Source organism: Balaenoptera physalus (genome assembly GCF_965194825.1).
Source record: "Balaenoptera physalus genome assembly, chromosome: 17".
NCBI classification, from domain to species: Eukaryota; Metazoa; Chordata; class Mammalia; order Artiodactyla; family Balaenopteridae; genus Balaenoptera; species Balaenoptera physalus.
The window spans coordinates 15,652,383-15,676,286 of NC_138895.1; the positions used below are offsets into that span (position 1 = coordinate 15,652,383).

Consider the following 23,904-nt stretch of genomic DNA (forward strand, 5'->3'; position numbering starts at 1 on the left):
CTCAGACAAGTCACTTCATCTCTTTCTGGAAACATCTGGGCAGTCTTCAGTGGTCGTCATCCGGAAGGAGGGCTAGGGATCCCACTGTCGCCTCTAACAGGAATTCACCTGCTCTTGCAAATTTCCTTTCATTCTTATTTCCACAGTGTCCTTACGATTCAGATGGTATTTCTTTTGCTGTTAGAGGGGCCCCTCAGTACGTTGTTTTACACGTCTAGAAGCCGTAGCAGCAAAGACAATGATCTCTTTCCCTTTCCTGTCATCTGTCTTTGTGAGATTATCGTGCCCAATTCGATTCCCTTCATCACGCTCTTAGCCTTACAGGTTCTCCTATTCAATTTCCCTTCAGACGGCGACAATTCTGGGCAAGACGATGCCAGCACATACGAACCCAAAGAGTCACCAGATCCAAGTCCCCGGAGGTGGATTCAGCAGTCACTGTTTCCGAGAAAGCGCTCCTAAAAAGCAGTGGTTGAGCAAGATGAACCTCGGGAAAAGCAGTGTTTAGAGACGGTTACCTTCATGGTGATGCCTCTTGGCGTGCGACGCAGACTCCCCTTCGTGCTGCGCGTGGAACTTCTGGATGCACCTCCTCACCAGGTCCTCCCAGCCCGGCCTCATGGCTGCCCGCATGGTGCTGGTGTCCAGCGACGTGATCTTGCCTAGCAAATAACGGCAGGCGTTACACCTACGTACTGATCTGTTCTTTACAGAGATAAGTACACCTTAAAAAGGTAAAAATTTATTTATTTGGAATAGGCAGCACAAGTGCATGGACCAAAAGGGTAGACGGTGAAGAGGAGTTTTCCCCCCGCCCCCGCCTCCAGCTCCTCCACGCTTCTGCCCCAGCAGCAGCCACTACTACCAGCTTCTTCATAATTTTCTAGACCCATTCCCTGCATTTACAAACATGTAGGTATTCTAGAAGGGTTTCTTTGGCAAGAAAATTTACCTTGGAGATCTTGGCGAGTAGTGAAACTTTCTGATGAGGGAAGAACTGGTCTCTCCTTCATGGGGACTCTTCTAGCCACACAAATCAAGCAGGACTGCAAATCTTCAATCACATACATTGATGGTTATCATATCAGGCTTTTTTAGTGTTTCAAACAAGATCAAATGCATTTCTGACAGCACAACCTTGCAGATCAATAAGGGAGACAGCGACGAAACACTATGTACCCAGGCTCCTCCCCTGAAGTGGGAAGCAGCTGCGGGCGGATGAGCTCGGGGAGCTGAGGATAAGCCGCTGAAGCCACACGACACACGTGATAAAAGCACATCCACCATACCAGAGTCAACCATCTGAAACCATCTCCCCAGTGGCGGAAAAGAATGGAATCCTTTCTTATTAACTGGCTGATAGTAACAGCCAGCTGAATTCATAAGAAAGCACACAAATGATGAAAACTAAAAGCTGATACTCTGTCGAGGGTTTGCTCCTTGAGTTTTAGGTCCACCAAGATACAGGAGAACTAGATATACCTTCTACCCAACTATGTCAATGCTCCTACAATGGCAATATGCAATTTAAAACGAAGTATATAAACAGAGTCTAGACTCAGATTCGGAGAACAAATCCTAGAAAATGCAGTGTGTGCCAAGTCTAGAGTCTTGGCCACGGCTAGGTTCTCACGCAGCTCTAAGCATTTATTCCTTACCCCACTTCAACTGTTTTATGTATCTGTGCTCACTTCTGGAGAACAGGGAGGATGTGTTTTATCTTGTAACATGCAGAGCACACTGCAAGCCCTTTCAACTTCAAACATGCTGGGGAAAAGGTTGATTTAAAAAGTCTCTTCATATCTTATGTCGCTGATTTATGATTGTTCACCTTTAAATTCGGGAAAGAAGTTCTTTAAATATATCCAGTAATAGTGAGTATCACAAAAATAAATGTAATCCTTGTCCTCAACATTAATAAAACCTAAATTTTTGAGCACTTACTATGAGACAGACACCTTTCTAGCTGCTTTATAGGCTACTGATTCATTTAATCCTCTTAACAACTCTATGAGGCAGATACTAGCATTATCTCCATTTAACAGAGGAGAATCCAAAGCACGGAGTTTCAGTAACTTGCCCAACATCACACAAAACTTTGGGGAAGCCAGGATTTGAACGTGAGCGCACCATGCCTCAGAAACCCTACTCTTATGCTACACTGTGTAAACATTCGGAATCAGATTTTAAATGTACAAAAATGTTTAAATAAATATATAGCACAAAATCGTAAGTCAGCTCAGCTGTAGAATACGGCCTTAGAATATTATCACAGATGGATGTATTAGCAACACTTACTCTGTTGCATACAGGAGAATAAAATCGCTTGACATTCCGTATCTATGTAAAAACTTAATTTTGAAAGCATGTATCATCTGTGACAGCTCTATTAACTTCCTTTCCAATAAAATTTAAATTAAAAATTACTTACATATTTTTTTAAAAAGAGGATTAAATATCTAGTATTGAATGCCAATCATGGCTCAGGCATGTTCGCTTAATCCTTATTATGCTGTGATACTGGAATTGTTGACTTCATTGGTTAAGAGAGTACACGGATGTTCGGAGGTCGAGAAGGTTTTGCCCAAAGTCAGAGCTGGTAAGCGGCTAATTTAGGAGCTGGCCTGCCTGATTACAAAGCCCACGGTGTTTCCACTGACTGATGGTCCCCGGCTCCCCCGCTTCTGCTACACACGCAGAACGCGTTCTTCGGCACTGTCCCGTGTCACAGACAGTGACACGCGGCAGTGTGGAGTGGCTTGCTCGGAGGGCGTAGCGGGTGGACACTAGGTCAGCACCTCTTTAAAGGTAAAAGCCTATGAGCTCACAGTCTGGAACCCTCTTCCCAATCCCCACTCCCGTCTCCATCCTCTCCTATCCTGGACGCAGCATCCATAGACAAACCATATGAAATCCATTAATCCCTTGGAAGTATATGAAAGACGTTATTTGTACCATGTGTGTTTTTCCAGGGCGTGGCTCGGAGCTTGTTACAGACATTCAGAGGAGCCTAGGATCCCCGAGAGGTTCAACACTACTGGACGTGCTCCAGCAGGGTAGCTGCTGGCCACATGGGGCTATTTAAACGAAAACTTAATAAAATAGACAATTTGGTCCCCAACTGCATTACTGATATTTCAAATGCTCAGTAGCCACATGTAACTAGTGGCGGCTGTGTTGGACATTGAAGACACGTAACACTGCCATCATCACAGCAAATTCTATTGGATCGTGCTGTTTTAAAGACTTAATAATTGAATTTATCACAAAAATTGTTAAGTAGGTGAAAAGAACAGAGAAACTGCCTCTACATTTTTCTTTGTGTGGCCTCTAATTTCAGATTATTAAGTGTGAAAGAAGTAGCACAGGAATACACGATGTAACATATCCCATAGATGTGGCCCCTACCTTCTCCTTCTTCTTTGATGGACTTTGGTTGAGAGACAGCAAAGCACTGCATAGTTTCATATTTCTGATGTACTTCCTGGTTTTCATGACCTTCCTCTTCTGAATCAGGTAAAGGTTTTACCAGCATCCGACAATTGAAAGTATGGCTGTTCCGCCTGGGAGGTTCGCCAGACCAAGCTCCCCCGTTCACTGGGCAAAAGGCAAAAGCAACCCGACAGTGTAAAGAAACTAGCGTCAGACTGGCTTCTGCCTAATTATCAGAACGATGTAGGAAACATATGGTTATCTTACTTTTATATAGTGCTTATACTTTTCTAAGTAATTTCAAAATCTAAAGGGGAAAAATCATTGGGTTAATTCTTGGGAATTTCAAATGTCTTTTACACACTTCTTACTCTTCACCATGACTCTTTCCCTTCAAGTGCAGGCCCTGATTGCTGACCAGCCCCCTCTTACCCATCTAACCAGACCTTTCACGTTGCCCAGCACAAGCCTCCCCGCCATCACCTTCCATACCCAGTACCACATGGATATCTTTGCACCTGCTACCTTGTTTAAAAGGTCCGGCTGCCTCTATGTCTCCCATCCACATGTACTCCTGCTCTACGGCTGAGATCCTTTAGATACTTAACCAACTGCTCTAGGCATCCCACACTGCCTCTTCTTACTGACCTTTCTTTCCTAAAACTTAACTGAAATTTTACTGTATATTCTGTAACTTGGCTGTAGTTTTTTTTTTTTTTGCTTCGTGCATATTTCTTCATAAGACTGAGATGATCTTGAGGACACACTGCTAATGTCATTTATTTCTTTTCAATGAAATACTACTTCACATGTCTTCTATTTTAGTATCAATACTTAGAAACATATATATTAATTCAAGAAAAAGATGAAAGAGAAGAAAGCCCTCGTTTTTGGGGGGGGGCGGAGATGCATTAGAGAAATCAAAGAGAGAAATAAAATAATGACTGATTTTGAGAATTTAAGGGTGTTTACAGATCACCAGATCAGCCTCCTCATCTACAGACGAGAAAACTGATGTGCAAAGAAATATTCAGCTTCTAGAAGAGTTGGAGTCAGAACCGACCCTACTTCTCACTTCGGTGCCCTTTTCTTTACTGTCGCTTGTGTTTTATCTAAAAGATATGAGGACCAGCAGGACGATGAAAGAGGGGAATCAGAAAAAAGGGCCAGTCATAAGACAAGCAAATGCACTCTCAGAAAGTCACTAGTTAGAAAACGCTTAAAAGGACACCTACGTGAACACAATGCTAACCCCACAGGCACTGGGCTGCAGAGGAAGAAAGAAGGAAACAAACCCTAGAGAGAAAAAGGAAATATCAAGTGAACCACAGGAGGCTGTTTTACAAGGAGGAACCACAGCTAGCTTTATACAGACGTCTGAGAAGTTTATTTTACCATCAGCATTCTTAAAAGCTTATTTACATAATGAAGACTACATAGAGTAATCAAAGAAAAAAGTTCTTGTTCACTCAGGTTAATACGTAATTTGCAAGTATAAAAAAGTACAATATAAAGTAAGGCAAAGAGCTCTTTAGACAAGTGAATTAATAATAGTGAATTAATAAGTATAGGTCTTCTGAGGAAGTCATAAAATTACTGAAGAGATTTGAAAATACTAGTTACTTGAAATAAGACATCCCACTTTCTTGTTCATTTACTAGAGAATATAATGGAAGAACCTCACACGTATACTTTGTATTACTGCTGCAGTCACTCTGAACAAAGGGTTATCCTATTAAAGAAAAGCTAGCCACAATGGAATGTGAAAGGACCTTTTCCTATTTACCATGGTAACAATGAGACCAGCTAGCATAAACAGTTTTAAGAAAAGGAACAGAAATACTTGCTAACTCAGGACTTGACCTTATTCTCTACTAAAATATGCACTCCTTTTTACCCATGAAGACATTCTCAGCAACATGAGCTTAAGTGAGAATATAAAAAAAGAGCCACTTAGTAACTGGGAACAGCAGTGCTCTAGAGCAGCCACTGAGGTGGGCCCACGCTGTGAATCACCCGCTTTAAAGTACGGCCCTTCGGAATCACGGACGCTCTCGGATAGCATCTCCAGGTCGAGATGAGGAAGACAGGAAGGGGAAGCAGGGAGCGGGCGTGGAGGGGCGGGGGGGGGTGGGGGTGGGGCCCTTGCCACCCGCAGGGCCACTGAGGAGTCCTGTGAAGCCCCAGAGCCCATTTCGGGTTCCCAGGCTGGGAGCATTCGAACCTCCACACGCCACTTGTTCCTCAGCATTTTATTTTTAGAACGTCGTATACACCCACATCATACCCTTCACCAGCAGGACTCAAAATAAACTGAATCTCAAGCTCCTCGTGACCTTCTGCGTCTTAGGTTGTCACGGAAGAAAAGGACAAAGCAGAGCCGACGGGCACTGGATCGGGCGGGAGGCAATCGGCAGCCTCTTAAAAAACAACCAAATAAATCCCATGAAAACAGTTGCCATGTGCCTACTCTCCAACTGCTTTATTTTTACTTACTTGAAATATAGGGTCAAAACGATCATTCGTTCAAGACCAGGACCTACAGATGTCCTTTTCTGCCTGACCTCGAAGCTTACACAGTTAACACAAGCATCTCTAAAAAATTACCCAGTTACTCTTATCCCCAGCGGACAGAACATAGTTCTGTTTTCTGCCCTCTGGCCAAGACACTGTGCGTGTGGGCAGGGGCTGAGGAGAGACCCAGGAGACACTCATTTACCTACGGACTTTGGCAGCAGGTTTTTGACGAATTCAGTGTGGTCCCCAACATGCAGGATGCTATATACGCTTTTGTTCATCAGCTCTTCCTGGTTATACCTTAGGTACTGTGTCACATTCTCTGAAACAAACACAACGTTGCCTTCCAGGTTCACTACAAAGAAGAACCCATCAAGGGCCTAAGGGAAGAGGCACAAATCGTGTTAGAAAGGAGGCAGCATAAAATCACATCCGACTGCTAAGCAGGGAGCGGCCCCTTTAAGGGAGACACTTCTCGCGTGGGGGGAAGGGTGATCTCTCTTGCACCACTCCTATCGCTCGGGGCGGTTAACACGCTTTCTCTTGCTGAAATGAGCCCATCTTAGTAAGCGGGGGAGAGACTACACAAGGGTTTCTTGTCACAAACTAAATGACAAACAGTCACTCTCTTAATTCATCAGGAGATAATTACTGCCACGTAAAAGTACACAGGCATTTATCTGCGTTTTCCAAATGAGATTGATGTACTCCGTAGGGCCGAGAACAACTTTTATGCTAGTGATCCAATGCTGAGTCACTTTTTTGTACACTTCCTCATGGAATACAATGGGAAGGAGAGGTCATTGATAATTTTCCCTCAGTTTAAGGATAAATGCCAAGGAAAAAAATCAGAAAATTGTGCTACCTTTAAAGCTTCCAAGGCTTAAGCGAAAATAATTGAAGGTGATCTCAGACCTTTTAAGGAACGCCAATCCTTTATTGTTTGGTGTAAATGGGGAAAGAGTCTGGGAGGTGTGTCTCTGATGTGACAAACCAGTCTTCCTGGGGACCTCAGGCTGAGATACAGCCGGCACTGTCCTGAGACTGCACAGGGCCTTGAGGTTTAGGTTTGTAACAGGGAGGACTGGAAAGTTAACTAATCACGCCTGGCTCTATTACTTGTTCTCCAAGTTGTCAAGATGCAGGTTCCTAAATCACCCAGATAGCAGTAGCATTTTTCCTGTGATGGGTGCATAGCTCACTTTGCTGTCATTCCAAAACAGATTAGGGAAGGAGATGAAGGACCTAGGATCATTTCTGGAAATCAAGAGGATAATAATAGATACAGACACGTTTACTGAGCCTTAAACACACAGTGTCGTTTTAATATTTACAATTCTGGAAGGAATGTTTTCCCTTTTCCAATTCACAGAGGAGGAAAAAAACTGAGACTCAAAGAGGTTAAGGGATTTGCCCCGGCACTTGCAACTAGTCAGCTGGGTTGCAAATCCAGGTGGATGTGACTCCGAAGCCCATGCTTTCAACTACCACGCAGCACAGTGCTCTCCAGTATTTACCCAGCCCATCTTCCTATCATGGTCGCCTGGGTGACGCAAAGGCCGGGAGCTCAGTGAGTTTCTCTTGGTTCCTCCTCCTTTTTCTTTCTGATCCTCACTTGTCAGAGCTGTTGCATGGATCAGGGGACTGATCAGGGCTAGAAGAGGCTTGATACTGACCAGGCATTCCTTGGGCCAGGAACACGTGGACCACAGAGTTCATGCCAGTTTCTTCATGCTGTGTATTTACTACTATTTTAACATGAATGTTACATGGACACACCAGTATGACAAAGTGTATGAATGGGGCATAAAGTGTTTACTTTCTCTCTAGTTTGTTTTTTCCTTAAGTTATTATTTAACAGGCTCCTATTTTGTGAGCTTTCTTTGAATATATTCCATCTTTAATTCTATTTTCATGACAAAACTAAGCGCTCTCTCAAATTAGAACTGACCATAAGGCACCAATGAAAAGCTCTTAAAAATATATATTTAAAAAAAACACCATTTGGTTTTAAGTTTTTCTTAAATGTTCAGTCAGGTTTTCCCAATGGTATAAACAATATGCAGGGCAAAGCAAGACTATGTGTAAACAGCCTTCCACAGTATGTTGGCATCAACTGTTGGAAACCTTGCGTGAGTGTGTGTGTGCGTGTGTGAGCATGTATGCGTGTGTGTGTGTGTGTGTGTGTGTGTGTGTAGGACAGGAAGTCAGTTGATTAGTTATATACCAAATGTCCTTTTAAACTCATTGCTTAAATACACATTCAACAGGGATTGTCGTAATTATATTACCTGTTGTTCACTTTTGGAAGTGCATGTAGTTTCCTGCTGCTTTGTACCATGCTAAAAAGACTGACTGTGGCATAATATAACTGAAAGATGAAATTCTTTCATCTTATGAAACTGTTTGTTTTTTTAAAGCTCACTATGATATGCTCTGATGAAAAAAGCTGACATTTGGTTTTGTTGCCTAGCAACCACTATGCTATGATGTAAGCATGAGTGTGCATCTATGCCTAGAACGGCTCAACGAGAACAAGTTTTCTCCGTTTAGATTATTACATGCAAACAGGGATAAAGATGCAAATTCAAACCTTAAGTCTCTAGATTCAAAGCGTTACCTCTCACACATTTAGCACTGAAGTCCTGCTGAACAGGTGCTTGCTCAATGCACTGAATTTTCAGAAGACTATTTTGAAACAGTGAAAATGTGGATTTATTTGATCTTACGAGATAAGGTCCACTGATATCTAGCAATCTGATTTCTGCAATTAGTGAACTTACTCTCAAAAGGCTTGAGTCATAGCCTTGTGGTTACTGCAAGCATTTCTTTTCAGAAGCCTCAAAAATCTTCCCAAGAGTTTCCACCCTACTTTAATTTCCCCCCATATAAGGAATAAGCACAGATATATGGGCATTTCCTAATTGTAAAAATTTAGATTACCATCATTTCCAAATGAATTTTGTTTCTAGTTCTTTCATCTAATTCTAAATAAACAGCCCACCTAGTTAAGAGTTTTCTCATCTGCTTCTAAGAACCAAGTGGGAAGAAGCACTCTCTGGCCTTCCACTGCCTTTTGAATTCGGGAAAATCAGGTTAAGTGTGTTTTTGCTTCTTCTCTGAAAATTATCGTTAAATGTTTTCAAGCCAGTGATAAAAGAGATATAAGCAAGGGCCAACGTGGGGTCATTTAAAGTCTTTTGGCCAGCAAGGTCAGACCCAAGGAATGAATTCTGTCATTTCTAAATATAAAGACCGGGTCAGACAAGCTTTACATTTCTTCTGTGTCCCCCCACCCTCCGATTATATGGTAGATTTTCACAGAATTAGATTTTCTAAAAATAAAAATCATCTTATGCACCAACCGAAAAAAAAGGGGCAATTATTGGTTATCTCTGCTTTAAAAATCCTAATTTCTTATATACGTGCAGCTGCTGCAAGATAAGTGATTCTACACTGGCAATGCTGCAGAGCTTCTGGCCATGCGGTAATTTTCAATCTCATCATATCATCAGCAGAGTAAATTATCCTGAGAACTGACATAATTTATGTCTCAGGGCTCCTCTGCTTCTTGTTATATATTCACTGACATTTTTTCCCTCATCTTACCATAGCCTACATCTTAAATTTTAATTCTGGAATAGGTACAGCAAAGGACTTGGTGTTTAATACTGTACCGGTTAATAGAATAAGAAAGCGGGACTTTACAAAATCTAGATAGCAGTCTGGTCATAAAACTTCCTAAAGTTAATAAAGAAAAGGCAGTTACGACAATTCATTAAACTTGTGATGCTTAAGAGTTCTGCCTATTCCTTCAATTTTCGTCTTTATGAAATCAATAAACTAGTTGAAGGAACATAAATGACAGGTGAAAACCTCCTCTTTAAAAAAATTTTTGGCTGCACCATGGGGCACGCGAGACCTTAGTTCCCTGACCAGGGATGGAACCTGTGCCCCCTGCAGTGGAAGCGCACAGTCTTAACCAGTGGACTGCCCGGAAAGTCCCGAGTAAACCTCCTTTGGTCCTCAAATTTTAACCTGTATATACAGGCATATGGACATGCATATATGAAAACCTAAGAATTCTGGGAACGTTTCAAACCACGACAACATCACAGAATTTAACAGGACTTGTGAACACAGTTTTCCAAAATGAATGCTCAACTGACAGTTAAAGTTGGTCAGATTTGTATTCTAATCCACTTAATTTAATTCTGTATTATCAATTCGAAACGTATATAAGCTGGAATCCGGAGTAAAATCTAGATACATATTATTAATAGTAAGCTCAAGAGGTCAGCAGTACTTCAACTTTAAGAGTGAAAATTAAGTGTGGATTCTCCTTAAATTACATTCACTTGAAAATTAAATGGAATAATGGATAAACAACATTGTGAGATACAGAACCAAAATGAGGGTGCACTACCTCAAGCATCATAGGCCCTAGTGCATCCTTGTCGATGACACCCTGCCCGGTAGATGACACGTCTGACTTCTGCACTTCATCTATGTTGGCGGCTGCTGCTTTCTCTGCAACAAACACAAGTGTGAATTCAACGGCAGTGCTATTTCAAGGACAGAGTGACACAGAAACATTTTTATTGTAACGATTTCAAAAATCTCCAGTGGGATCAGAGCCAGCTATAAAAAAGTTAGAGTACATCCCCACCACCACTGCACGGGAGAAACTGCTGGAAGCCGGAGCCGGAACATTAACTTTTCCCCTCCAGAACCTGTGGCTCAGCCCCTTTCATGCTGCCGATAAAATGACTTTAGGGGTTTCATGCCAGTCCCTGACAAGCATTTTTTTTTCTAGATTGCAAAACTGCTCTATACCGCGGCACAATTAGTGCCGCCTGCAGAGATTCCCCGAGCTGGGATGACCCGGGGCCTGTTGTTCAGGCTTCGGGAAAGAAATCAAAGATGCATTTGAAGAAGGAATCAAAACGCGTCCTGACCACTGTGGCTGCTCCCACGTGACACTCCCCTGGCTCTTGTACTGTCCCACCTCTTGTCGCCTTCACATTTAAAGTAACCAGAAAGACTGGCCCCTGTCTGGTGGAAGGTGCCTGACGAGGTAAGGCAGAGACAGCGGCACCCTATCAAGCACACGGAGAATTTCAGCGGCTGCCCTTTTATCTAGTCCAGAGGTGTGGACTAAAACGTCTCCCCACGAGGCCTGGGAAGACATTCCATCACAGAAGAGTCTCACGGAGGAAGCAGATGCACAGTCATCAATGTACATATGCAAACGGGTTATTTCAAGAACACCAAGAAAAGTTCAAAGCACAACAGATACATCCCAAAACTTGCTAGGAACCGACACAAAACAATGCGCCAGTTATTTGTCCTGAATAAATTATATCCTTGTTTACACTGCACGTTATCATTGTAATTAAATGCAAGCAAAGAAAACTGTAAATCAGTTTAGTACTCAGAGTCAACTTGCTTTCATGAACTTAGTAGACTCGGCTTCCTTTTTTTTCATAACAGAAGATTTTACACAGTATTTTGAAAACCTGTAACGTTTAATTTGTACCTGGGAACCTAGAGAGTAATTAGGAATTACACAGGCCCTCCAAATCTTGCCGCTCCCTGATGGAAAACGTCCACATGCATATCTATCAGTGGAAAAGGGAAGAAGGCCTGTGTAGTTCAAGTCTAAGCTCAGCCACTTAGTACAAGTCAGAGCACGTCATTTCAACTTTTTAAGGCCTTAGTACCTGCCTTCTCGCGTCACGGCCCGTGACAGGAGTAAATGGGGTGATGTGTAAAACACACTTTAAAAACCAGAAAGGAGTTTACAAATGTAACTTACTACTAGCATAGCTGTCTTTTTAAAAATCTTTTTTTAATTTTTAAAATTCATTTTTATTTTTAAAAAATATTTATTTATTTATTTAGCTGCGCTGGGTCTTAGCTGCGGCATGCGGGATCTTCGTTGTGGCATGCGGGATCTAGTTCCCTGACCAGGGATTGAACCCGGGCCCCCTTCATTGGGAGCGCGAAGTCTTAACCGCTGGACCACCAGGGAAGTCCCCATATCTGTCTTTTTTTTTTTAAACTGGAGTATAGTTGCTTTACAATGTTGTGTTAGTTTCTGCTGTACAGCAAAGTGAATCAGCTGTAGGTATACATATATCCCCTCTTTTTTGGATTTCCTTCCCATTTAGGTCACCGCAGAGCACTGAGCCGAGTTCCCTGCGCTGTGCAGTAGATTCTCATTAGCTATCTATTTTATGCATAGTAGTGTATAAATGTCATTTATTAGCTCTCCCTTACTTAGTTCCAAATGCAGAACTTAGAAGCAGAGAGCATCTGTTTTCTCAATGACTCTGTGACATTCCTGATTCACCTGCTTAGATCTGAATAACTGTGACCAGCCATAAATAGAGATATAACCCGTCTGGTAGCCTTCGTAACTCAGCACGTGAGGATGTGTTAGTCCTCACTTCATTTCTTTCCTTGCTGCTCTCCCTAGCTCTTGACTGCAGGTCCCCTACCCCATCTGCTGGCTTGGTCTCAGCCCAGTTCCTCAGCCAGTCTTAACTGAGGCAGGCAGCGCCTCAGGTTGTCCAGACAATTACTGCACATGTTCTCCCCATCCCCTCCCCCCGCCCCATCCTCCCAGAATCTTTCTCACCACCGAGTAAACGCACGCGGGGCGGACTCCCACGCCCCGACCCCCGCTTCTGCTAGTCACTCCGTACGGCTGCAGATTTCTTTTCAGTGTCTGCTCACTTGCCCACACGAGTCCGGGGACAGGGCTGGCACCCTCAGCTGCTGCTTCACCTACTCTTCGTCTAATTTAACAGCCCTGCACTGGCGGGGGTCTGTGCGGGCTTCAGGCCTGAGGATCCCGGAGTTTCCTTAATACTGAATCTTAAAACCCACGTAACAGATATTATAAATGTACGCGGTCCTACTGCATTCTCATTTATTTACTTCTTGCCTGCGGTGCTGTGGCATTCGGGGTGTAGGAACCATGTGCTAACACCCTGCAGACAGTAATTCTCAGCCTTTCCTTGGCCTCCTAACCATTCACAGGGCCATCGTGCTCCCATCAGCACCTTCGGTGGCAGCAGTGACTCTCAAAGTGGGATGGTGTGCCTGAGAAGACGTCCCCAGAGAAGGTCTATCAGAATCTGCAGATTGAAAGGTCTTCTTTGCACAAGATGCTGCTACATCTTCTTGGAAGGTATCATTTCTCCTCCCCTCCTGCAGTGAGAACCCCAGCCCAGGCAACAGTACACTATCCCCACCAGGAGTTTCACGAAAGGGGTATCCTTGGTGTATCCTCAGTGGCCAGTACCACCCCTACGTCAGAGTAGGTTTTCACTGAATATTTGGTGGCTGACTGACGAGACCAGACCCACTGCTGGCACTGACCCCCGGGAATGCAGGGGCAACTAGAATCGAGGGTGGTGGGGAAAGGAACTGATTTTCCCCCTCAGGCCCACTGGCCCTCCAGGTGCAGGGGTCAGCAATATGGGGAAAGGGTCTCTTGAGGAGAACTGGGCTTAAATGATGAATCATCTTGTCTTGCCTCAGTTGTCAACTTTCAAGGCATCTCACATTCTTGCCGGCTCCCAGGTCCTTCCAATCCTTCCACTGTTACAACAGGTGGTGTTATTCTTCTTAAAGAAAGGACTGGGACTTCCCTGGTGGCGCAGTGGTTAAGAATCCACCTGCCAATGCAGGGGACACGGGTTCGAGCCCTGGTCCGGGAAGATCCCACATGCCGCGGAGCAACAAAGCTCGCGCGCCACAACTACTGAAGCCTGCACGCCTAGAGCCTGTGCTCCGCAACAAAGACAAGCCACTGCAATGAGAAGCCTGCGCTCCGCAACGAAGAGTGGCCCCTGCTCGCTGCAACTACAGAAAGTCCGCACGCAGCAACAAAGACCCAATGCAGCCAAAAATAAATAAAATTTAAAAAAAAGAATGGACTTAATTTAGATTAAGGTGAGGTGGAGTGAGATAGGAGGCAAAAGCTAATCACAAAGGCAGCCCCACACCTATCACTGATCACGGGAAAACATTAGCCTATTTGTCATATGAGATTCTGATATCACTATAGTAATAAATTATGGTTTTCTGTGGTGTCTATATTAATGCCTCATTTTATGGCAAAATAAATACAAAATAACAATGTTTGTGATAACCCATTTCTGAGTCCTTTCTTAAAAAAAATTAAAGTATAGTTGATTTACCATATTACATCAGTTTCAGGTGTATAACATAGTGATTCAATATTTTTATAGATTACACTCCACTTAGAGTGATTATAAAATATTGGCCATACTCCTTGAGCTATCCATTACATTCTTGTGTCGTATTTATATTTCCCAAGTCTTTAAAAGACAATCAATATACTTTGTGAGATGTTGGCAGTTTGAGGATCTGATCATCATTCTGAAGACCCCAAAGTTTCCTGAATTCATTAATTAATATTTTGTGGAATTAAAAAGATTCAAACTTGGAAAACTCAATCATGCAGGTTCCTAAACACTGATAAACTTTCAGGTCAGGCTATTCTAAATATTCTAGCAATGTGTTCAGGCACTGAATTTTTGACTTTTATCCGAAAATAAGAATGAGGGACCTCCCTGGTGGCCCAGTGGTTAGGACTCCAAGCTCCCAATGCAGGGGGTGTGGGTTTGATCCCTGGGCGAGGAAGTTCCGCATGCTGCGTGGTGCGGCCAAAAAAAAAAAAAAAAAAGAAAAAGAAAATATGAAGAATGAGATTGTATCTGCATAGCATTTTCTTTCATCTTTAGGAATCTACAGATCAGGTATAATTTAGGGCAAGGGCCTAAAATTTAATGTAAGAGATGACTTAGAGGGGGATAAAACATGTGTTTGGGCTCTACTGTAAAGCCTGGACAAAAATAATTATCATCCTGAAAAACTGTAATAATAAAACATGTCCTTTTTTCCTCTTTATAAAAACATTCAACTGAAAAATCTTCAAAAGGAGAAAAGCGGCTGCTAACAAGCAGTCACAGAGAATGCGGGGCTGGCACGGGGAAATCGCCCAGTTACACTGTCCACGTGTCTGGATGTCTCGCTATGTGTCTCACGCATGTTTGTGGTGCAGGTGGAGTGAAGGATCCTTGTGGGCTGAGAGCTTACACCCAGCTGCAGGGGCAAAGCACTGACAGCTGAGCCAAATGAGAACTGAGGGCTGAAGTGCGAGGAACTAACTTTAAGTTCGCAGAAGGGATAAAAAAGGCTGGACATAGCTGAAAATACTTCACGTCCATGGTAGTCGAACTGGATTCTGCAGGGTTCGTGAGCACACGGCAAAAGCAACGGACGTGTGGCATCCCTCCCCAGGCAAAGCTCAGCCTGGCCTCTGAAACCAGTGTTATGGGATAATGGCGAAAAGATTGTCCAAACTGGAATTCTAGGAATCTGACTCAAAATGAAAACAACAAAAATGTTTCCCAAGGTCAATCTGAAATTGTGGAACGTGTGCTGGAAAGAAAACTCCAGATGAGACCATTGATTATTTGCAAGAGAACTTTTAAAATGTTCATTTATACAACACTATTCATATATTTACTAAGAGACTGGGAAATGTTCACTACTCACAGAGTAAATAAATAAGAAAACAGGGTGAAGAATTTAGGGCCCTTCACGCCTATCCTCACTAAGTGTTTGTATATATGCATTTTCCTGCTAATTTGTCATCTATTATTCAATTCCGTATTCGATATGTGCTTTGGCTATTTCTCAGTATTAGAATATCAATAATATGAAGTGATAGAAAATACCCAGAAATATGGCTTTACCAAAGTAATTGGAATCTAAATTAAACTGGCCATGAATTTATATTATTTGAGTACTTTTCATGAAGTACTACCTCTGTACAATGTTCATTTGGGCTTTGAAATTAAATAGGAGGAAGAAAAGAACTCCTTTGAGATATACTGTTATGTTAACCGGACATACATTGGTACTTTGATGGAGCATTTCAAGAATGAGTATGCTATTTTTATGTCCCAGATATAAATAAGCTTAAATCCTTAGATATATTTATACTTCTGTAAGAACAGCATTACTATACTAAAACATAGTATTTAATATTTTTAAATTAGGCAGTTTTCTCAGCGGTCACAAATTATATTTACTTTTCTATATTTTGCATCCATTAACCATAAAAATACATTCTGTTACAAAAATATCCTTCAGTAAACTCAACAGTTTACTGAAAGATCATCCCGGAATTTCAAATGATCAAAACCTTATGAAATCTCATTATTACAGATGGAACTCTTAAATCGAAAAAAGAGATGATAAAATTTAATTTTCAGAGCCTACAAAAAGATTTCTCCCCCATGCCCTGACTTCCATGTTTTCCTCCTGCACTTTGACCATTAAAGTTATTCTTTTTAGGTAAAGAATATGACCTAAGAGAATAACAATGAAAACAGTAATTCTGTCCTTTTCTTCCTCACTTCCCCAAAGACAAAAATACCATAAAATAGCTCTGATCTTTTAAACAGCCCCGCTTTACAAATGCAAAGCTCCGACTGGAGAGACTGTCCAAGGACGCCCAGTCATCTCTCTCCTAGGGCCCCCTCCCTCCTGGGTGGCTGCAGTCCCATCTGGTCCCCTCCCCCACTTGCCTGCGCTCCAGAAATCCAACACCAATTAATTACATTCCCAGTTTCAGAGCAAAGAACAAACCCCATCTCTTCAGGGACCGTGTTAAGATGAGTCATACCACAAACTGGGGGAAAATCATTAATATTATATGTCATATGCTTTTCTTTATAAGTTGTTATTATTTGTGTTTTCTCTCAGAACACAAGGAAAGGCAACTAGGGAAGTGTTTAATCTCTAGGTATTTAAGTGATTTAAAAATACATAGAAAAGTAAAATTTAAGTTTCCTGGTGAGAACAGAAACAAATCAGAAACTGCGATTCTAGCCAAAAGTTTATTTATTCTTTAAAAAAGTACGCTTAGGGCATTCCCTGGTGGTCCAGTGGTCAGGACTTGGCGCTCTCACTGCCGAGGGCCCGGGGTCTATCGCTGGTTGGGGAAGTAAGATCCCGCAGGCTGCAAAGTATGGCCAAAAAAAAAGTATACTTAGCTACTTTTAAAGTATAAAGTGTTTTGTTTGTTTTTTTTTTTAAAGACCTTTACATGTTCTAGAAGAACATCATTTATTGATTTTTTGGTAGCTTAGTGAATCTTATAATATTAGAAGGTCTTGTCTATTCGGCAGGTGAACTGAGAACATACGCTCACAGGGCCTTTCTGCCCTGTGACCAGAAAGAGTCCTGCCTCCTCACAGGGATGGCAGTCATGGCTCAGGGGACAGCCACGTAATTGTTCTAATTTCAGCAGCAGTGGTGGCAACCACCAGTGACTTAGAAACCTAAATGCTGTTTAATGTCTGCCCAGTGGAGGGACAGGGTGATATGGCCATGATTAAAGAGGTTTATACTCTTTCTTTTCCTTCTCTGTAAAAAAATCATCTGAAGAGGCTGTGGAAAACTTGTGGAAATTAGTTTATCTTTAAAAAGTCAGAATTTGAACAAATATCAATCATTTACTCTGAAAAATACATCAACTGAAAGATTAAAAAAAAAAAAAAAGAAAGATAAGCCACAGGGTATTTACATCTATACATGGAAAAAATTTTAACACTGCCCATGTTTAGACCTCCCTGACGTGTAACAAGTAAGCGTTTAAAAGTTGTTTTGATATTTGGTCAAGCATGAGGAGAGTTGCTTTTATGGAAGCAGCATTATTTAAAGTATTAGCACCTTTGACTAAAATGGAACCTGAGACTTTATTCGGGTTTTATAATTAATTCCACTGCTCCAAAATGAGTAAAATCACTCACCCAGATACCTATCAATTTTTCAGTAGACTGACGTCAAACACAAGTCTAATCACCTCCACAACAAATTTTAAGACTCTAGTGGGAATACATCCACAATTTCCACCTTTTCCTGCATTTAGGAGCTGGATGATTTCAGTTGAAGTGACTGTCAAACCCAGCAGCACTGGGACCCATGCAGATCAAAGAAGTCATTGAGACGACGACAGGCAGTTTCTGGCCAAGCACTACAGATAAAATATTACAGGGAAAGTGATGTAGCATCTCAAAGGTTCTGGAAGGTAAAACCAGAGAATTATGCATCTGCACCCAACTAAAATTAGAAAAGCTGCCATCTGGCTCTGTGAAGCCAGCAGCACATTCTTATTCATTAGGAAGCATTCTGCTAACATAAAAACACAAGGCCCTTCCTGTGCTCTCCAAATGTGTTTATCTTTTCAACATTAATGCACTATATATCATCGGGCTGCTGAAATCTCCTGCCGTGCATATTAAAGACGCACAGCTGCACTTTCTTTGGGAGTGGGAGGAACCTCAGCTCCAAGTCGCCTCCCTCTGTTTCTGACACTGAGCTTGGCATTACCACATCATGGTTTCCCTTCAGCACCAAGAAATGGCAAAATGAACCAATCTCAAGGCTACCTCCACCCAGCAAAATCCCCACACTCTCTGCTTCGGAGAAAGCAGTGTGCCTCGTTTCGTTTTCATCAATGGTGAGGCACGACTGCTTACACAGAATCAACCACCATGCCACAAGTTTGAAATATGCAGGCCCTACTTTGAAAATTAATGTACTGCACGGATCAAGAGAGAAAACAGTAACCAGAAAAGATTCTGGGTATAACTGGCTAGAAGATGCTTTTGTCTGTAAGAACTATCATTGACTCTGCTATTACCAATGTACCATTTTATTTAGTACCCCACTTCAATACTACCTATCAATACTGAGTGCATTGATAGGTAAAACAGACAGTGGACAATGTTTCGTAGTAAGCCATGCACGTATGTAACAATTTGTCCAGAATCTCTTTCTTGTACATAATCTAAATATGTCTATGAGGTAGGAGCTTAAATTTAAAGACAGACCATGGAAGGAAAAAAAAAAAAAAATCAGATACACAGTAAACCACATCAACAGTGAAAAGAATCTTGTTTAAATCCATGGAAATACGGCTTTGGAAGTACCGCAAGCGAATCAACCGAAAGGCAACAAGCACACGTCATTAAACCTCGGCTGTCAGGATTCATTCATTCTCCAATGTGAGCACAGTGGTCTCTGCTTGCATCTTCTCTAGCAATGACTATGAAGAGATGAGGGCAAAATAAAATATGAGAACTGCTTATTTCAAGTTAAATCTAATTCACTGGGCGCTGCTATCTAAGGTTTTAGGAGTCATCTGAATGAGGAAACGGAGGAATCATAATTTGCTTAGAAGGCTGAAAGGTAAGATTGAGACCACATGAAGGTAGAAAAAAAAATCAATAGGTGAGAAAAATGAGAAGTGAGGTGAAGTTCGAATTCAGCACTCATTCAGAAAATTTAAGGGCAGCCTCTCAAAGGACCAAACTAAAAATGTTTCACTTCTCTCAACTACGTATGTTAACTCAAGCAATGCCAACAAAATTACACCACAGAAGCAAGTAAAGTTTCCAATAAACAGGTTAAAATATGGAAATTATATGAAAAGTTGTTTCTAAAATCCTTACGAAGACTTTGGTCTAAGTCATATAAATATTCTATCTTGCAAATCATTATTCTGTTTATCAGCACAGCAAAGCTCATCTCCCAGTAGTCCTCCCTTACGCCCTGGCAATACTTATTACCTCTCTCCCCAGATTTCAAGTATTAATAATTTTAAGTATTTTCTGACTGTTGCATCTGCACAAGATACCCTTCCACCCGTTCTCTTTGAAGACCCCACCACTGTTCCAGAAGCTCACAACAATCAAGCGAAACCCCTTCCTCTGTTTCTGCGACGCCTGGTGCCTATCTCCCCGACCCTGGCGCTGTGAGATGGCTGACCTGTTCCCACATCGGCCCCGTTCGCAGCGTTGCTGCCTTTGGCTACGGGAGAAGCCTTTTTACGCACTGGCTGGCACACAGTAGGTGCTCAATCATGTCTGTGTCAACACTGAACAGTTTCATAGCTGGAGCTGAAATTCAGGACATGCACAACCTATGAAACCCACACACGCCTCCTTAGAAGGATCTACCTGGAAGAGCTTCAGTGCACACTTAACTTAATGGAGGTCTAGTCTAAGACTCTGATTTTTGTAGTCAAAGTATGAAGTAGAAAAGGGATGAGAAAGAAGGTCAGACTGTAAGTGCTAAGGACATCAGGACAATTCCCGTGGTGGTCAGGCCAATGGGGGCAGCATTAGGTGGGGAGAAAGGTCACTGATGCTCCTTCTACACCTGAGAGGTGAAGAAAAACAAAAAGAGAGCAACTTTGTTCATCCAGGTTATCACCTAGGAAGTTTCAACCTGCTCCATAAAAAAAGGGTAGACTGGACATCATGGGAGTTTTTAATCAGACTCTGGGATTTTCCCAGCCATTCTTAGCTCTTAAGAAACTATAAACCAATCCAGGTATCTAAGAATCACCCATTTGCCCGGGGATCCAGGATTGAAGAGTGCTTTCATCAGATTTCTTCTTCTTTTATTATTTTTTTGGTTGCGTTGGGTCTTCATTGCTGTGCGTGGGCTTTCTCTAGTTGCGGTGAGCAGGGGCTACTCTTCGTTGCGGTGCACGGGCTTCTCATTGCGGTGGCTTCTCTTGTTGCAGAGCACGGGCTCTAGGTGCGCGGGCTTTGGTAGTTGTGGCATGCGGTCTCAGTAGCTGTGGCTCGCAGGCTCTAGAGCACAGGCTCAGTAGTTGTGGCGCACGGGCTTAGTTGCTCCTCGGCATGTGGGATCTTCCCGGACCAGGGCTCGAACCCGTGTCCCCTGCATTGGCAGGTGGATTCTTAACCACTGTGCCACCAGGGAAGTCCCTAAATACATCTTTAAAGTGAACCTTTAAATACTGTATGGCATGAAATCTCTCCAATTGAAGCAGGAGTGGCACTGAGTCATCAATCAGCTTTCCACAACTATTTACGGCAGCAGGCAATTAAAAAGATGAGGCTCAGCTTCATGCGGAAACTGACATGCTTTACCAGGCAGCAGGCATGCACTGAGGGTCTTAGAAACTTCAGAACCCGCATGTTTGAAAGCCCAGCAAAAGTGTGGACAAGAGGTGACCACAATTTGCATGATGAGGTCAAAGTGAAATGAACAAAGGCTGACATTTACAAAGACCCCTAAATTTGATATCCTGACTACCCTTTCTACAACGGAATCCTCTCCTTTCTTTGTGTATGGTCCTGTAATTCTCCAGTAAAATTTGTAAGCTAAGGGAAAAAAATTTCGTGATACCGCTGGTAATTTAGTAATTCTCTCGGATTTTGGATGTTATGTACTCTCAAATACAAAGATTATTTAAAGCAGTCAAATCCACTTGCAAGAAATTTTTAAAAGCCATCTTATTTAAAGTCTTACAGGGATGGCTGTCCAGTGGTTAGGACTCAGCACTTTTGCTGCTGTGGGCCTGGGTTCAATCCCTGGTCGGGGAGCTAAGATCCCAAAAGCCGCATGCAGTGTGCCCCACCCCCCAAAAGAATGAAAGTTTGATAATTTTGTTCTCTAATAAAAGTTATGGAAAAGTTTGAGCCACAACTGAAAGATATACACACAGTGAGTGCCATGGCTATCGCATGGATTACGAAAAAAAAATCCTCAGGAGGTTAATTATGATCATCCATACAGGCCATGGCATATATCAAAATTAACTATCTAATTATAAATATGAAGAAGACATAACAGTAATTAAGTTACTCCCTATCAAATTAACTGGCTTAAATTAGCTTAAAATTACAGTTTTGTTTTACATGTATTAGCCGTAAGAGATAAGTTTCCCCACCATTCTACAACCCCTCAAATGATGAAATAAAATCAAGATGTATTCTTCCTATTTTCAGTTTTAATTATCCTGCTTAAGCTTTCAAATGCTAGATGATTTCGTATTATGCTGTCACCAAGACTTCAGTAAAGTTCTACCCAATGGCATTTTGTAACAGGTTTAGTGTGAACACAGATGAACAGTCTGAATTCCAGCAACCTGTGTTTGGAAATCCTGCCTGCCGGTTGATGGCGTATAGTGAGGCAGACACATGACAACTGGGCAGGTCCAGTATTGAGAGCAGAGAGCAGAGGTAGCCTTTCTTCTGTAGACTGAAAGCCTGCATTGGAAGAGGATGCTGTACTCATGCCATGTGTAATTCACCTGCCTCTGAATTGGCAGGGGCAGTATGCTGTCTTGGATTCGCATTTTCAAAAATTTTTTAATTGCATCAACGGACAGTGGGTTTCCCAGAGACTAGAATGGTGGCAGTTGTTAGGTCTGTACTGCCAAGGAAAATACTTGGCTGCATGTGGGTTTTCCTGAGAGCAAGTTAGTACATGACCTCAATCTTTTCCAAGCTTATCATAATGCTGGGAGGCTGTGCTGATTCAGCAAAGCAATCCATAATCGCTTGCAAAATGCCCCTGCCTCCCGGGGATGTTATGAGGCTTAATAAGATAATGTATGTGAAGAACTCTGAGCGCCACAGAAGAAAGGCGCTAAGTAATATTGTTACTCTGCATTTATAATTACAAGCAGTCTTACAAAGACAAGAATCCAATAAACCTGTTTACAAATTACAAATAAAAAAAGACATTAAATAATGTAATATGAATAACTGTGTAACAAAGAAAAATGTGAAATCATGCATGTTTAAAAAACGGAAAGGACAGACTACATCAGGCTAAGTCAAGTGAAAAGAAATAGAAACAGACAAGTTTCTACTGAAGGAAAATTACACCCCTTTGTGATAAAACAGAATTGAATCAGAAACTTACAAGAGGGTATTTTATTGAAGTTATCTTGAGACATTGCTCGTTAATGAATTAAATTTAGTATCATTTCTATGGCTTTTCTACCAATAAATTTAAATTTTTAAAAAATCAATGTCAGTATTAACAGTAATAAAAATTCTCCAGTTATCTATGGTAACACTGAAAACATAAATTTTCACTCTCATTGGGGTAAAATATGAGTACCAAATGTAAATTTCTTTCCTTTTTAAATATTAAAATAATGCTGCCTTTTTTTTTTTTTCTTTTTCTTTTTTGGCCAATAGCATTTGTCTCTTAGAAGGGAAACACCAGTTTTCCGTCTCTCTGGACCAGCCCAAGCAGGGCAACATGACACATGAAAATCTACTTCAACTGGGGTATTTTCAAAAGAGCAGGCCAGGCATTGCTGGGTTCTTGGGTGCCACTACCTTTACTGGACAGGATTGAGGCCTTCTTGGTCCTTGGTCCCAGGTGTCAGTTCCTCCAGGAAATCTTCCTGGAACCTCAGGGGAGCCAAATTTTTACCCTCTGTTCCTCCAAAACACAACCATAATATATATCACTTACTACACCATATGGAAATCATCTGATTTGATCTGGAGTGCCTCAGAGTTCCCTCGAGACTGTGGAGTCCTTGAGCCAGGGGCTGTATTTTTCATTTCTGCATCCCCGTCATCTTTGCTTGGCCCATGCTGACCCATGCAGACACTCAGTAAGAGTTTAGCTGATCCATACTCTGGAGAAAACAGTGGCAGAGCCCTCAAGTGTTCTGGGCAGGTTATACGGGATCAACTCCAAGCACACAGATGGTATAAGGGATTTTACTTTCTAATTTTTATTTGTAATTTTGTTTTCAAGAAGGTAGTATTTCATGTGTTTAAGGGAAACATAAACACGATATCAGATGGTGAGGATGCAAAGATAAAAAAGATAAGCCTTGCCCTCCTGTGTGTGTTTGAGGCACACTGCCATGGTGAAGCCGAGTGCTGAAATGGGGTGAGCAGATTGTTTCTTTAAAGTGTTGTGGATTTATGCAATAAAAGGAAAATGAAATTTATAAATTTGTAAGTATTAGGAGGTTTTTAATTTACTTAGCTGGAAGACTCAGCTTATTTGGAGAGTAACGTTTAGGATACAGCATTGATCCAGATGCTGAAT

At 41.9% G+C, this 23,904-nt stretch overlaps 1 protein-coding gene across 10 annotated transcripts in view; it reads right to left on the reverse strand.

Annotated features, from left to right (window-relative positions):
• The window catches only part of NCOA2 (nuclear receptor coactivator 2), a 266,722-nt gene that overhangs the window by 48,315 nt on the left and 194,503 nt on the right, over window positions 1–23,904 (reverse strand). For all 10 annotated transcript variants that reach the window (XR_014255636.1, XM_082433594.1, XM_082433601.1 and 7 more), the window contains 5 exons: window positions 10,376–10,479; window positions 6,152–6,329; window positions 3,409–3,597; window positions 953–1,054; window positions 519–662 (listed from right to left, as the gene is read on the reverse strand). Coding sequence is in view for 9 of the 10 variants with exons in the window: in XM_082433594.1 (XP_082289720.1) it covers window positions 519–662; window positions 953–1,054; window positions 3,409–3,597; window positions 6,152–6,329; window positions 10,376–10,479 (717 nt within the window). In the remaining variant the exon portion in view is untranslated. The remainder of the gene's footprint in view (window positions 1–518; window positions 663–952; window positions 1,055–3,408; window positions 3,598–6,151; window positions 6,330–10,375; window positions 10,480–23,904) is intronic.